Here is a 17,327-nt window from a genome sequence, read left to right on the forward strand (position 1 = left end):
TGTGGGAGTGGGGCGGGGTGTGGGAGTGGGGCGCGCTCGGGAGGCCGGAGGCCGACCCGCCGGCTGGCAGGTGGGTGCGGCCGGCGGGAGCAGAGGCGGCGGCGGCGGTGGCGGCGGCTGCTGCGGCAGCAAGTGGTTGGGCCGTGCGCATTTTCTTCCCGCCCCCTCCGCGTCTGAGCCCGCCCGCGTGCTCAGAGCGCGGCGCTGGCGGCTCCTCTCCGCGCCCTCTGCCCGCTGCCAACGGCCGCTCTTTCCCCGCTTGTCCATGTCCCTGCCTGTGGTGCTCCCGGGCTCCTGCTGCCCGGTGGCCGGGCTCTCCGGCGGGCCGCAGGCCGGGGGCCCGGGCGCCGCGGCGGCCGCCGCCCAGGAGCCGCCGCTACCCCCACTACGGCCGCGCTGGCCCCGGGCTGCGCTGCAGCCCCCGGCGCGGCCTCGCTGCGGGGCTACCGGGGTGCTGGCCGCGCCGCCTGCGCTCTCTTCTCGCCGGGCCGCCGCCGCGGCCGGAGCTCCGGGCTCCGCGCTGCTGCCCGCTCGCCTGCTGTTGTCGCTCGGTCTGCTGCAGCTGATCCTGGGCTGCTGCATGGTGGCACTCAGCTTTGGGGCGCTGTCGCTGAGCAGCTCCCCGCAGGTGAAGAACTCGTGCCCGTTCTGGGCCGGCTCCTCGGTGAGTGCCGCGCGCGCGCCCCGCTCACCGCGGGGAGCAGGGATCTTGGGCCGGTTCCCTCCACTGCCTCGTGATTGATCGTCCCAGGGCTGCACTTGGGGAGGAGAACCTCTCAGACTGGTTGAAGGTTTTGGGCCGTTGAGGCTGAAAACAAAAAAAGACGTAAAGAGAGTGGAGTTCCATGGTGAATTGGGTTGCACCTGGACGGTGTCTATTTCATGTAGACTAACGGGTTTTGTTATTCCTGTCAAACTAATAGGATAAACTTGATTTCCAGCCCTTGGGGAGATTGGAAGGATGGGGGTCGGTGGCAAAAAAAAAAAAAAAAAAAAAAGCGGGAAGAAAATGAGTAAACTTCTTTCAGCCATTGAGTGTTTACTTCGCTGACAGCGTCCGCACCGGGAGGGCAAGGCTCTCGACCTGTTTTGTTCACCAGTTTATCAGCAGTGCCAGGCACACAGTAGGGGTATTGTGGGATGGATGAAGTGACAGGTTGGGGCACGTCACTTCTTTTATTCTGCACTGAGGCAAACGTAAACATGAAGTGTCTGGTGTAAAGTAACTCCACTGTGTTTGGGGGACGAGCTCAAGAGGTAGTAACAGTGTGTGTTAACTTGCCGTGTACTTGGTCGTTAAAGGAGGGCCCTAGGCCCGCACTGGGTTCCCGGAGCCAAACAAACTGCTAGGCAGAATTTAATTCTTGAGAACATGAAGCCATCATGTGGATGAGCTTGGAGATGTCTACCCGGCTCTGCCACTGGCCCTACGGGACTGGCGCCTCCAACAGAGAAGGCTGATGTCGGGCAAAAATGTGCTGCCCTGGAGCATCCTTGCTTCCAAAAGATTTCACAGCTTCCAAGGCAATCAGTGTCTTGATGTTTGTTGGGGATTGAGAGACTTGGAAACAGGTCTTCGTGAAGTGATTGTGGAAGATGAATATGTAAAGCAAACAGTCTTTCTCTAAATTAAATCTAAAAGCCTGGCAATGCCTATAGTTCTTACTGAGATCTGTAATGAATGTAGGATACCTAAAAGCATTGGGTGGTCCTTGCAAGTCCACACAAACCCACTTTCAAGACCAATTTTAAGAATATGGTGGTGGTTGTTGCTCACTCCTGTCCGACTCTTTGCAACCCCATGGACTATAGCCCACCAGGTTCCTCTGCCCTTGGGATTTCCTAAGCAAGAATACTGGAGTGGGTTGCCATTTCCTCCTCCAGGGAATCTTCCCCACCCAGGGATCCAATCAGGGTCTCCTGCATTCTCCTGCATTAGCAGGTGGATTCTTTATCAAGGAGCCACATGGGAACCAAAGAATTTTAAGATTATAGGGAGAACGAATTGAACCCAAAGTAATTGTTTGAATAAGAACTGTAAGAACATTAGGTATGTAGAGCCTGGCCTGGTTTTTATACTTAAACTGATGCCAGTTTGTTCTCCTTATTTTGATGCTGGATGATCTTGTGGTACGGCCTGTGCTATGGTGGGTGGAATTCACAATCTTTTATATGTGCAACATATAAAAGAAATCCCCCCTCCTAGCCCTGCCCTTGGGCTCTCCCACAGGCTTCTGGGAGTTCTTTAAAACTTCATGGGGAGGAATATTCTCAACAGGGTAGGTAGGGGTTGGATCTGTCTTGCTTCTTAGTCCACTTGTCAGACTAAATTCAGCCAAATAATGGGTGCATTTAATTTCTCTAAGTACCCTGGGCCAGAAGTGACTCTTGCCTATATTTTAGGGATTTGCTCTTTGTAAAATCATAATCTCTTGTCAAAGATAGCTAGTTTAGGATTATTGAAAACTATTTTTTCTCTCCTAAAATTAAACCCCTAAATCAGTGTACTATTGTGAATTATATCAGAGGTAAATGCATTTTAGATGTCATTTGAGCCATGGTTAGATTTGATGAACTAACCACTTCAGTATTCTTGCCCAGAGAATATCATGGACAGAGGAACCTGGTGGGCTACAGTCCATAGGGTTACAAAGAGTCGGACACAACTGAAGCAACTTAGCACACACGCACGCATCAGATGGCAAAGGCTACTAGTTTGGGCCTGCTGGCTGGGCATGTTCTTGTCCCCAGGACCCAGCAAACCAGAGCAGGGAAAGAATCAGTGATTTGGAACTAAGTCTCTTCTATAGGGTCCTTTTTCCACTCTATGCCCCCCAGCTCTATATGAAACTTGGAACTGTTATTTTCTGTGGCCTGTTTCTGAGGTTGTCTTCAGAATTTGCGGTGACAACAGAACCAACAGATACTGCATGTCCAGAACAACGGAATAGGATTTGAGAATGGCCTTAAGTCCCATAACTCTTTTGCGGGACAAGAGTCTCAGCAGTAGCATACCTTTTGAATTTGTGTGTGTGAGAGGTGGTTTTTTGTTGTTTTTTTTTAACTCTTCTTTATGGAAAAATTTAAATTTATTAAAAGACTGTACAGTGAATTTTCATATGCCCCTAACCCACTTGTTGCACACTCTTTTATCTGTACCTCTTCCTGGTTCTGTTGCTGGCTCTGTGTGTCCTCCTCTTCCCCCTGCACTGGGTGGCTTGTGGGATCTTCGTTGCCCAACCAGAGATTGAACCCAGGTCCTTGGTAGGGAAAGTGTGGAGTCCTAACCACTGGACCACCAGGGAGTTCCCTCTGTGTTCTGTTAACTCCAGAAGGATGGGCTTTCCAAGCAGGGTAGAAAGGAGTTTCAGCATGCTCTCCAGTCTGTTTGTCAGATTCACTTCCCGTGTTATTGTGAAACAAACCTCAGACATCATTTTATCTGTATTTCAGTACATCTGTATTTTTAAAAAGAAAATCTAAGTGGACTAGAGAGATAGCGTAGAAGTGACCAGGAAGTCTTAAGAACCTCACTCCACTTTACTATTTTATTGTGAAAATTTTAAATTTCAACACACGTTGAAAGAATAGTATAATGACCACCCTCCACCAGTGACCCATTACCCAACTTTAGTAGTTATCAACACTTACACGATCACTGTATACTCAGACTCATTCTCCCTTTGTAACACCCACTGGATTATTTTAAGGCAAATCTCCATCATTGTAATTTCAACATTAACTATGTCACAATGTATTTCTAAAAGAAAGAGACTTAATAGTTAAAGGGGAAGGGCTTGATAGCACATTGTAACTAATTTAATTACAGCTAAAGTTTTTATGAAAACTTTAAAAAATTATGACTTGAAGCTTGCAGAATTTTTTTAATGAACACTTTTGTTGAGATATAATTCACATTCCATTTAAATCTACTTAAATCACCCGTTTAAAGTGTGCAATTCAATGAATTTTATTAAATTACAGTTTTGCAACCACCCCCATGATCAATTTCAGAAAATTTTCATCACTTCCCAAAAGAAACCCTGTACCCATTAGCAGGCACACCCCTTTTCTCCCTTACTCCCTTATCAGCAAGCAACTACTCACTTTCTGTCTCTATGGATTTGTTATTCTGGACCTTTCATATAAATGAAGTCATTTGTGCCTGGCTTCTTTCACTTGGTATAACATTTTCAAGGTTCATCCATGTTGTGGCATGTATCAGTACTTCATTTCTGTTTATAACCAAATGAGCATCCATTGTATGGCTATAATGTTTTATTTATCACTCAGAATTTTGACTGGCCTATGAAAGTAGGTAGTTGAGTGGCAGTGCCAGCTTATGTGCTATGCTAAGCTAAGTCACTTCAGTCGTGTCCAACTCTGTGTGACCCCATAGACGGCAGCCCACCAGGCTCCCCCGTCCCTGGGATTCTCCAGGCAAGAACACTGGAGTGGGCTGCCATTTCCTTCTCCAGTGCATGAAAGTGAAAAGTGAAAGTGAAGTCGCTCAGTCGTGTCTGACTCTTAGCGACCCCATGGATTGCAGCCTCCTCCGTCCATGGGATTTTCCAAGCAAGAGTACTGGAGTGGGGTGCCATTGCCTTCTCCAAGTGCCAACTTAAGTCTAAGGTTACTTCAAACCCACGTAAGAACACAGTAGAAAGATATCCTATTTCAAGTTTTGAATAACCATTATATGCCTGAGTCTGCTATAGCAACTAAATCAGCAAATCTTTTGGCTTCAATAAAAGTTTTGCTCATATATTTGATACAAAATTAAGAGCCAAATATATTCATCTGAGGCTTCTCTGGTGGCTTTCCTGTTGGCTCAGATGGTGAAGAATCTGCCTGCAATGCAGGAGACCGGGGTTCAATCCCTGGGTCAGGAAGATCCCCTGGAGAAGGAAAAGGCAACATACTCCACTATTATTGCCTGGAAAATCCCATGGACAGAGGAACCCTGCTGTCTGTGTTCCATGGGATTGCAAAGAGTTGGACATGATTGAGGGACTAAACAACAACAGCAACAGATTCATTTGAAAGGACCATTTTGTTTTTTTTTTTTAATTTTTTTTTTTTTGAAAGGACCATTTTGTTAAACACACTGTAGTTAAGGATATTTTCCAATGTATACTCCTGTAACTAGTCTCACCTTCAGCCTGAGATTTGGAGGCTTCCTTCACTTGTCTGAACCGTGAAGGCGTATTTTACCTGTTGTAATATATATTTAAGAATTAGCAAGTCCTATAAAGACTCTTTCCCCATACTTCACATTCTTAACTTTCAGCAACTTGAAGGGAGTGTTTTTAATGTGCTTATTTTTGGGGGGGCACTCTATGATCATCTGTTTCCTTGATGATGTCCTTGACTAATGACTCAATCTATTATTATTCCCGAAGTTCATGAAGCTAAGAGATTAGACACTTTAAAAACATACTGAAGTTTGATCCAGGTGGGTGGCACAGGGAGGATTTGAATGTCCGTGTTCAGTCCGTGCTGTCTTGGCTCCCGGTTTGGAGGCATAGTTAGTTAATATTACTTAGATCCCGCTGGGATTAAAGAGACCAGCCTACCACACTTTTAGGTTAATGAAAGAGTAGAGAGAATTGCATTGTTTTCTGTCTCCCTCAAAAACCAAAATTCCTGACCCTAATGACATGTAGGATCCTTGGGAGATATTTCAGGCAAGTGGTAGAGAATTAGTTACTATTTTTTGTTCTTCTCTGGGGACCCTAATGGCATTTATCATCATTCATGTCTCTGTGTTGAAGTCACTGACCTGAGCTCATGGTCACTCCTCCCTTGATTCTGTGATTCTTTGGCAAGATTCCAGTTCCTTATAAAGACACAGACATTGGTGAAGCTTAAGGTTAATCTTTAAAAAGTTTTACAATGACAAAATGTAAAAAGTGAATGGTTCAAAGGGGAAACTAACACAAAAATTCTAAAATCTCAACCAAACAATAGTACATACATTTTTTCTATCGTGGTCATCAAGTACTACTTTAATATTGCAGCAGTTTTTTAAAGTATAAACTTTGAGATGAATTTCATTTTCTTTGGTCCTTTATTTTACACAACAGCAGAGTCATAAGTTCTTGAGCAAATGTTCAGCCTCTCAGCCTCAGTTACTCATCTATAAAAATGAGTGAGATGATTCTTGCCTCAGAGTTGATTTTGTTAAAGTATAATTAGAGAACATTTAGGAAAATGCTTTGTTGCTGAGCACTAACACCAGGCCTGGTACATACTAGAACTTCTGTCAGTGTTTTTTAAACATAAGGATAATATTTAATTAAGGTAAGGTGAACAGATTAGTTTTTGTGTTTTGTTCTGTGGGATATTGTGGTAACCAACAAGCATACACAAGAAATACCCAGTTGTCCACTTTGTCAGATCTTTTACTGAGTTGCCCTGGGCAGATAAAGAATGATACATGCACATATACATTAAAAAAAAATTCCCAATATAAAAGCTATAGGGCAAGATAGGTTATTAAGAGGTGTGAATATTGTGTTTTTTTACAAGGTAAATATGGGATGTCTATAATATGACCTTTTTTAACTCTGTATTTAGATACAACAACTTTCAATGAACAATTCAGAGTTCAGAACATTTTTGCACTGCAGCATGTTATTGGATTCCTGGAGCAGGAAATGGCAACCCACTCCAGTATTCTTGCCAGGTAATTCCATGGACAGAATAGCCTGGTGAGCTACAGTCCGTGGGGTTGTAAAGACGTGACTGAAGTGACTGAGTACGCATGTGTTAATGGATTAAAACAGAAGAATAGGGTAGTAGAATTATTAATATATGCTTTAGACTTTAGTGATTTGATTTTTAAGCTGAAAAGTTCAGGTACATTCACAATATATGGTGGGTAACAATGATTCTTGCCTGGAGTATCTAAATATCCTTCTTTACAATGTTAGAAAAAAAGAAAGGTCTCTGCTTTTCACTATGAGCTACAAGGAGTGGGTTTCAAGTGAGTGAAACCAAACTTGTAATAAATCTCATTATAATAATATAGAGATAACTTGATATTAGAAAATAGGTTCTTCCCTATTTATTCAGAGCATGTTGTATCTTGCACTGGGCAGAAAGAATGCTAATGGAGTTGCTTTTTACTGTTGCTCTACTCTTTTAAGAAGCACAGGAGTGAAAGTGTGTTTAGGCTTACACAGTCATCTTTGAGCAAGTTGATTTCCTGTTTTTGACCTTCATTCATTCATTTATTCTTTATCCACTCATTCACTCATTGACTCCGGCCATAACTAACTGAGTGCCCCTATGAGCAGCCTTTAGTGATACTTGAGTAAATATTCAGAGATCCAAGTCCTCATGAGATTGTGAGTGAGTGTAAAACACAATTGAACAAATAGTAGCATTATGGAGTAATGAAAGGCCAGTGTTAGGGCCCTTCTTGAGTCCCTTCTGATGCAAGTCCAGCTGCTGCTGCCCCTGAGGAGAGTGGAGGTATTGAATACACTGTATCTTCCTTTTCACGTCCCATCCCCTCTCCCCAATCATGAATTCCACACCTTTCCCCAAAATGTGAACCTCCATTTCTTAAGTCTTGAGCTCTTAAAGGATTCATCCCTAGCTGCAACACTTTTGTTCAACATTCCAGGGCTTCTACCTATGCAGTCCTACTTCCTCTGCTTCCCCTTCTCCATCTCATCAGTCACAGAGTTTCTCTCATGTGTTAGGGCTTACTTAAGCTTAAAGAAAGGGAGAAACTGAGTAGAAGCTGGCGTGAGACTTTGTTGCAGGGTTCAGGGCTGAACAACTCCCCACCTACGACTGGAATATAGTTTCTTGAAGCATCCATAAAAAGTGCTGTTTGCAAAAATCCTCCTGAAATTTAAAGTGGGTGTGTGCTAAGTCTGCAGAACAATTCAAATGGAAATGATATCTTTAAGTATTTTGTCTTCCAACTCATGAATGTGGTATAGGTCTTGATTTATTTGGATCTTTATTTAATATTGTTCAATAAGGTTTTATTTCTTACTACTGAGGTCTTAACGTTTTTTTGTCATATATATTTTGAGATTATTGATATTTCTTATTTGTCAAATACATTTTGTACTTTTTTAACAATTATGTTTTAAATTTAGTTTGCTCATACATGGACTTCCCTGGTGGCTCAGATGATAAAGCATCTGCCTACAATGCAGGAGACCTGGGTTCAATCCCTGGGTTGGGAAGATCTCCTGGAGGAGGAAATGGCAACCCACTCCAGTATTCTTGCCTGGAAAATCCCATGGATGGAGAAGCCTGGTAGGCTACAGTCCATGGGGTCACAAAGAGTCAGACATGACTGAGAGACTTCACTTTCACTTGCTCATATGTGCTAAGTTCTCCCTAAAAGAAAAAAATAAAGAAAGCTTAGTTCTTTTGTCCCAGAGACCCTTCATTTGAAATTGTTTCTGTCACAATCTATCGAAATATTTTATTTATTCATGTATTTATTTATACACATATGCTCCTTTCAACTTTAGCAATACTACTCCTGGGACTTTTTTGTAAATGTCCCAGAAATGAAAAGCACTTGTTTGTAAGGATATATGTCCTTGATGTTTATTGCAACATTGTTAGTAAGGGTAATAAATTGAAAAAAGAGTGAATACCCATGAATATGCAGATGATTGAATATATTAGGTGCTGGCTATACAAAGGAATATTATGTAGCCATTAAATGGAAATGAATAAGAGCTAGTCCGGTAAGCATGAAGTGATTTCCAGTGAAGTATTTGTTGAGAGATAAAAAGAAGAGGAGGAGGAGTGTCTTTTATGATTTTTTTGGTAAGAATCACACCCCTGTGCCTGTGTGTGTATACTTAAAATCCACGTAGGGAACCTGAACCGCAAGGCCTCATGGATTTCAAGTTCCAGGTTGTAAGTAGAAGCAGCCCAGGCCCTCTAGACCAGCAGTCCCCAACATTTTGGGCACCAGGAACTGGTTTTGTGGAAGACAGTTTTTCCCACAGATGGGGAGGGGATAATTTCAGAATGACTGATGCTCTTTATGTTTATTATGCCACCCCTGATCTAACAGGAGGCAGAGCTCTGGCGGTAATGCAAGCAGTGGGGAGTGGCTGTAAATACAGATGAAGCTTCATTCACTGGTCCTCTGCTTACCTCCTGCTGTGTGTCCCGGTTCCTAACAGGCCACAGACCAGTACTCACCCAGGGGTTGGGGACCCCTGGTCTAGACGAGCCCCACCAAGTATGTTTCCTGGAAGAAATCATTTAAAGGAAGGAAATATCCTATTGAATTTAAGATGATGAAAGTATATAGTGCACAAAACAGGCTGCTGATAGTATGTTTAAACCTAGATATATACAAAGAAGCAGTCCCCTGTCTGCCCATATGTATTTCTCGTCCTCGATATAAGTGGGTAGACTTGTCCTCTGCTGGTTTGTTGTGAAATGATTGCCTGCAGTCAATAAATGGAGAATTGAGAGTGTTGCAAGCAGGCCTATGAGCTTTGGATTTCAAGTGGCCCTGTAATCCTTAGAGTTAAAGAAGTTCTTGTGAAATAGTGCATTGGAGTGATTTTGGTAAAAAGTGCATTTGAAAGAAAGTCCTCATAACTGCCTTCAGGAGATTCACTTTACTGCATACACAAAGATAAATGTGTTCCGATGGCATCAGAATGTCCCTGGGCTGAATAATTACTTTGCTCATACTTTGCTTATGAACTGTTTTATTTAAAGGGCTGATGGTGGCTTCCACCTTGCGCTTTGGCAAAATGCTGGTTCTTCTTTACTGAGGATGTTTAGGTTGTTTACTGACATATCATTCTGCAACATGAGATATTTCTCACTGTATTCCCGCCCCCTTTGTGGAATAAGTGTTCAAGAACATTTTCAAATTGCCAATCGTGTGACAAGTGCTGTACTAGGAGCTGGGGATTCAGAGAGACAAGACAGGAGTTCACAGTCAGTGGGCAAGACAAAAATGATACGATATTTTGGGGGTAGAAAAATTATGTGTAAAGGGCTTCTAGGAGGGTGAGGTGTTGAGATTAATAAGGATTAACAGAGAAAGTGACTGTGAGTTGGGACCTTGCAGAATGCATAGGCGTTCTCAGGCAGGAGAGTGGAGGGGAGCTGAGAGATTTCAGTGGCAAAGAGAAGCACGGAGTCCTAGAATGTCTAGAGCCTAGCCAGTCTGAGGAAAGACAAGTATGCCTGGAAGGAGGGTGTGTGGTGGGTGGACCAGGGTATGTGGAAACCAGGCTTGAGAAGTAGGCAGGAGAAGATCCTGAAAGGCCTTGTTTACCATTTTGAGGAATTGACTTGCCCCATGAAGGATGGGGCTTCCCAGTTGGCACTAGTGGTAAAGAACCCACCTGCCAATGCAGGAGACTTAAGAGACGTGAGTTCTATCCCTGAGTTGGTAATATCCTCGGAGAAGGAAATGGCAACCTGCTCCAGTATTCTTGCCTAGAGAATCCCATGGACAGAGGAGCCTGGAGGGCTGCGGTCCCTATGGTTGCAGAGTCAGAAACAACTGAAGTAACTTAGCACGCACGCATGTAGGATGGGTACCCACCTAATGAAGGGAGGGTTGTGGCCGGGCATTCTTCTTCTTTTTTAAACAAAAACGACTTTTATTTTTTTACTTATGGCTGCACGGGGTCTTGTTGCTGCACTTGGACTTTCTCTAGTTGTGGTGAAAGGGCCCATTCTCTAGTTGAGGTATGCAGGCTTCTCACTGTAGTGGCTTTTCTTATGGAGCATGGGTTCCAGGTGAGCGGGCTTCAGTAGCTGTGGCTCACTGGCTCTAGAGCACAGGCTCAGTAGTTGTGGTGCATGGGCTTAGTTGTTCCACGTCTTCCCGGACCAGGAATTGAACCCCTGTCCCCTGCATTGATGGGCAGATTCTTTACCCTTGAGCCACCAGGGAAGCCCCAAATGTTCTTCTTATGAGGCTGACTTTGGCTACAGATTAGGTGCTACTGGGGGCCAGAAGCCTGGATGGGAAATACTGATTCCTTCTGTTTGTGTGTTCTTAACTGACCTTAAGAAAAAACATACAGTCAGTGAAAACATTTTAGGACCATGGACATGAAAGATAGTCCAAGATGGTCTACCAGGGCCCATGTAATCAATAGGAATATTAAATGTTTGAGGTAAAGGCCTTTGAATTTCATGTATTTTTAAAAATATATACTTTAACAGAGCTAGAACAAATAATCTCACAATTTGTATGGAAATACAAAAAACCTCGAATAGCCAAAGCGATCTTGAGAAAGAAGAATGGAACTGGAGGAATCAACCTACCTGACTTCAGGCTCTACTACAAAGCCACAGTTATCAAGACAGTATGGTACTGGCACAAAGACAGAAATATAGATCAATGGAACAAAATAGAAAGCCCAGAGATAAATCCACGCACATATGGACACCTTATCTTTGACAAAGGAGGCAAGAATATACAATGGGTTAAAGACAATCTCTTTAACAAGTGGTGCTGGGAAATCTGGTCAACCACTTGTAAAAGAATGAAACTAGGACACTTTCTAACACCATACACAAAAATAAACTCAAAATGGATTAAAGATCTCAACGTAAGACCAGAAACTATAAAACTCCTAGAGGAGAACATAGGCAAAACACTCTCTGACATTTCATCACAGCAGGATCCTCTATGACCCACCTCCCAGAATATTGGAAATAAAAGCAAAAATAAACAAATGGGACCTAGTTAAAATTAAAAGCTTCTGCACATCAAAGGAAACTATTAGCAAGGTGAAAAGACAGCCTTCAGAATGGGAGAAAATAATAGCAAATGAATCAACCGACAAACAACTAATCTCAAAAATATACAAGCAACTCCTACAGCTCAACTCCAGAAAAATAAATGACCCAATCAAAAAATGGGCCAAAGATCTAAATAGGCATTTCTCCAAAGAAGACATACAGATGGCTAACAAACACATGAAAAGAAGCTCAACATCACTCATTATCAGAGAAATGCAAATCAAAACCACTGTGAGGTACCATTTTACACCAGTCAGAATGGCTGCAATCCAAAAGTCTACAAATAATAAATGCTGGAGAGGGTGTGGAGAAAAGGAAACCCTCTCACACTGTTGGTGGGAATGCAAACTAGTACAGCCACTATGGAGAACAGTGTGGAGATTCCTTAAAAAACTGGAAATAGAACTGCCTTATGATCCAGCAATCCCACTGCTGGGCATACACACTGAGGAAACCAGAAGGGAAAGAGACACGTGTACCCCAATGTTCATTGCAGCACTGTTTATAATAGCCAGGACATGGAAGCAACCTAGATGTCCATCAGCAGATGAATGGATAAGAAAGCTGTGGTACATATACACAATGGAGTATTACTCAGCCATTAAAAAGAATACATTTGAATCAATTCTAATGAGGTGGATGAAACTGGAGCCTATTATACAGAGTGAAGTAAGCCAGAAGGAAAAACACCAATACAGTATACTAACGCATATATATGGAATTTAGAAAGATGGTAACGATAACCCTGTGTACGAGATGGCAAAAGAGACACTGATGTATAGAACAGTCTTATGGACTCTGTGGGAGAGGGAGAGGGTGGGAGGATTTGGGAGAATGGCATTGAAACATGTAAAATATCATGTATGAAACGAGATGCCAGTCCAGGTTCGATGCACAATACTGGATGCTTGGGGCTGGTGCACTGGGACAACCCAGAGGGATGGTATGGGGAGGGAGGAGGGAGGAGGGTTCAGGATGTGGAACACATGTATACCTGTGGCGGATTCAGTTTGATATTTGGCAAAACTAATACAATTATGTAAAGTTTAAAAATAAAATAAAATTAATTAAAAAAAAAAAAAGAACTTTTTGTAAATAGAATCAGAGCAGGAAGTACGCTTTTTTATGCCTGGTATCTATTGTTCAGGATCATGTTTTTGAAATTCATGTTGCTGTTAGATGTATTAGTAATTTCTTTCATTGCTGAGTTGTATTCTTTCCTACGGGTTTTCTATAATTTGTTTACCCTTGGATGGATATTTCGATTGTTTCTAGTTTTTGGCTATCATGAATAACCTGTTATATATATTCTGTGCAGGTCTTTTTTTGGTGGACATTTGTTTTTTATTTCTCTTGGTACAATAATGAGGAATGGAATGCTGGATTGTAAGAGAGATATAGGTTTAGTTTTTATATGAAATTGCCAGAGACCTTTCCAAAGTGGCTTCATCATTTTATGCTTCCACTATTTATGAATGAAATTTCTGATTGCTCCACGTTCTCACCATATTCTCTCAATATTTGGCATTGTCAGAATTTTAAAATTATAGCCATTTATAGTGGTTAATTAGTGCTATCTCATGGCGGTTTAATTTGTATTTCTCTGATTACTAATGATGTTGAATTTTTCATGTGATTATTGACCATTTGTATGTCTTTGTAAAGTGTCTGTTCAAGTCTTTTGCTTTTAATATTGAGTCATGAGAATTTTTAATGGATACTATGTATAACTCATTGTCAGATATATGTGTTGAGAACATTATCTCCAACCTATGTTGCTTTTTAAGAAGTTTTTGATTTTTGATGTAATTCAGTTTTAAAATGTCTTTGCTTATTCCCATGGTCGTGATGGTAATCTTCCATGTTTCCTTCTAAAAGTTTCATAAGCTTTAGCATTTATATTTAGATCTCAATAAACTTTGAGTTAATTTTTATATTTGTTGTGGGGTAGGGATCAAGGTTCATTTTTTTTTCCTGTATGAATATCAATTTTAGCTCCATTTACGGAAACAATGATCTTTCCACCTTGAGTTGCTTTGGTTCTTTTGTTAGAAATAAATTGACCATATGTGTTTCAAAAAAAAAAAAATATATATATATATATACTTTAGAGATTGGGAATTAGTTATTGGAACTTTTCTAGATTTCTGATACTGTTTGTCCTTGTAGGTGATACTCTCTGGAATCATAGGATTAACAACATGGAAGCGACCTATGATACTCCTGGTATGTACTGATCTTATAAATTTTTACCCTTTGTAAAATGTGCAATTTATGAAGTCTATAGAAACAAACTGTTGAAATGCTAAAGCTTTCTTGTTCCTTAAAAAAATAAGTTAACAATGGACACTGTTATCCAGATGTTCTCATAACAGTAAAGTGAGATGATAATTTTGCTATACGTGTGTTTCAAGTTCTAGGATTAGCTCTATTGTAAAGATATAACAAACACAAAGCAAAGCAAAACTAAACGGCTTACTCTGAACATTTTGAACATACACAGAAGTGGAGGGAATGATATAATAGACTCCCTGTACCGGTCATTCAACTTCAACAATTATCAATTCTTAGCCAGTCTTGAGGAGGTTCTCCACATTCTTTTTCTTTCTCATTCTTTTAAAGGAAATCTCAGCTTCAATCATGAATACATTATTTTTTATTGTTATAATGTTTTGGTTGGATAATCTCAGAAATTCCTTGCTTAGATTCCCTATATTCTCTCTTTATCACATCTATTATATTTTATCACATATATTTTCATGGCAGTAGACTTTGTTCTCTTTTAAGGTATTGAGGTAAAACTCACATAGTATAAAATGAACCATTTTAAAGTGTACAGTTCATCCTTTGTTTTTATTTGCTGTGTCCTTTTGATCAGTAAATGTTATAAAAAATAGACAAATGCGCAGAGAGGCTAACGTACAAGCATGAGGTAGAGGATCTAGGAATTTGATATGAAGTATAATTTTAAATTATTTTTTCTGTATTGCATCTCCTCTTATTTTTCTCCCATCCATTTCAAAATAGGATTAAATGATTTTCTAAATTCATTCTGTAAATATACTTAATATAGCCAGACTGTCGTCCTTCAGACTACTGTTTGCAAGGTGATGGGTACAAATATAAAACTAGTTAAATTCTTACATACAAGGAGGAGAAGCACATTTTAAAATACAATGAGAATAATGGTACTGTGTTGATGGTCTTGAAAAACTAACCTGGAGAGTTTTCAGACCCAGAAGACAATGCAGGCAACATTTTATAACATTTCACATCTCTTTGCTAATATTTCCAGAAGGAACAAATTACTGATGCAGTATTTTAATATATTAGACAGCAGGATAGGAGAAAAGGAAGCTTTGGATGAATCTTGTGGCATGTGCTGGGGTTTGTTTTGCAACAACTCTCTAGGTTACAGTCTCTGCAGAAAAATGTTTGACGGTGTTCAGTGTTTATGCTAGTATTTCACTATATGCGTCATCTTTGCACTGTCCTTTTCCATTGGGTCATTATTGAAATGCTCAGTGACCCTCAAGTATTTAAATAAATTAAAAGCAGAAAACTATCTAATCTAATGCTATTTGTACTTTTAAAATTTCAAATGGTGAGGAGAGTGACTACTTGTTCTAGATAGATATTAAGAAAGTCCACCTTTTAAAACATTTCTTTCTTTAACACTGTTTTCTTATGGAAAGGTGCCTTGTGAATTTATTCTGTGAGCTCAAGCAATTTTAACTGAAAATAACCCCAATAAAAATGTATTTCTCATCTTTGTTGATAAGTATATGAACTTTGTGACAAAGTTGTAACCAGTTTGTGCGTATCATGTTGTGCCTGCTTTTTCTGTTTAACATTAAATTAAGTTCATATCAGTAGCTATTATGTTTTCCTGAGCAAGGATTTCATATGCCTATCAGTTAGAATTGCTAAGTAGCTTTTTGTCATATTTCTGTATTACCTTTGGTTGTTGAGTCTGTTGGACATTTGAGCTTCTGTGTTTTGACTGTTAAGAATATTTAGAAGGCCATTTAGTGATTATTTTGAAATGTTAATTAACATCAATTTATAAAGAAGATAAGTTAATTGACAGGAATTGTGCAAAGGAAAACTTTCTGAGTGTATCAGTAGGTCATTTGAGCCTTATGTATGTGTTAATCAGTTATGTCTAACTCTTGGCGAGTTAGACACGGACTGTAGCCCACCAGGCTCCTCTGTCCATGGAATCCTCCAGGCAAGAATACTGGAGTTGGTTGCCATTCCCTTCTCCAGGGGATCTTCCCAGTGCAGGAATCAAACCTTGGTCTCCTTCATTGCAGGTAGATTCTTTACCATCTTGAGTCACGAGGGAAGCCCATTGAACCTTACTCAGTATAATAAAGGAAAAAAAACAGTCTGTGTGAATCTTAATTGTATATCATTATAACCTGTGCCAAATGATTTTGTTATGTAAAAAAGCAAAATGAAAAAAACTGATGTGCCAGTCAGACACTCCTAGTTTGAGTCCTAGCTAGCCACTTGACTTTCCAGTGTCTAGTTTTCTTTCCTGAACAGAGAGGATACTCTAGTGACACCATGGGGTGGCTCTGCCACCCCCCCCCACCAACTCCCCCCGCCAGTGGATACTTTTTTTTTTTTAACCGCACAAGCATTGCCCTTTGTGAGTTTAGGGAATCTGCGGTTGGATGATTTGAGTGGGAAGCTGTGTTCATTAGAGAAACCAGAAGTGCCCATGTGTTTCCACCAGCTGAGCTGGTCCGAGTTACAGCCCTACCCACCTGCACATCCCACACTCTACCTACAGAGGCGCCTTCTGACCCTGGCACAGCCAGGCTGTCCTTCAGAGAACAGGACCATCTGCCCCGAGCTGTTTGTTTAGCTGCCTCCTCTTCTGGGTCTCAGCTCAGCAGTCATTTTGGGAGAGAGATACCTTCCTGAACCACCCTGATTGAGTGGCCCCTCTTCCATGCCCCTCACTGGGTCCCAACCTCTGAGTACTGGCTCCTCGGTCTGAGAGCAGCCTGAGTGCTTTGCTGGGTGGACCTCTCCTGTGACCCCCAGTAGATGGTCAGTCAGTTCTGTGAGGACAGGGGTCTCTCCCCAGGACCAGTGGGCTCAAGACATATTTATTTTTGAACAGTGGGGTTACTCTTGCAACCAATAAGCTGTTTAGGTTCTGGGCTGGTTCTCAAAGTTTCTCTTTTTGTCCTAAATGTTTCTCACTTGTTTTTGTTCTCTGAACTTTGTGTTTACCTGCTTTTAGCTTTAGGGGGGTTAGGGAGTATTTTGGCTTTTCAGGGGCTTTCCAGTGGCAGGCTGTTCTCTGTTTTGAGTTGCTGTGGGCACACTGGTCTAGAACACTTGAGCACTTCCTTTTCAGAGCTGTTTGCATTTGTGCTCCTTTTTGTTTGTTTCAGTGATTACATCAGGTTTATACTGGTTTGAACAAAGAAGGGTTGGTTTGACCTAGTTCCTTCAAACTCTAGTTTTCATGGAAACTCAGAGTTGGAAACTTCCATTTACTGAGTCCTCTTTTATTGATAAAATAAAAGTCC

The 17,327-nt window shown here is 41.3% G+C and overlaps 1 protein-coding gene across 1 annotated transcript in view; it reads left to right on the forward strand.

The window, feature by feature from the left end:
- The first annotated feature begins 253 nt into the window (after nucleotides 1-253).
- The window catches only part of ENTREP1 (endosomal transmembrane epsin interactor 1), a 76,684-nt gene continuing 59,610 nt past the window's right edge, over nucleotides 254-17,327 (forward strand). The window contains exons 1-2 of the mRNA XM_024996163.2: nucleotides 254-664; nucleotides 13,945-14,001. Of these exons, the coding sequence (XP_024851931.1) occupies nucleotides 266-664; nucleotides 13,945-14,001 (456 nt within the window). The 5' untranslated portion in view covers nucleotides 254-265. The remainder of the gene's footprint in view (nucleotides 665-13,944; nucleotides 14,002-17,327) is intronic.

Source organism: Bos taurus, chromosome 8 (genome assembly GCF_002263795.3).
Source record: "Bos taurus isolate L1 Dominette 01449 registration number 42190680 breed Hereford chromosome 8, ARS-UCD2.0, whole genome shotgun sequence".
NCBI lineage: Eukaryota > Metazoa > Chordata > Mammalia > Artiodactyla > Bovidae > Bos > Bos taurus.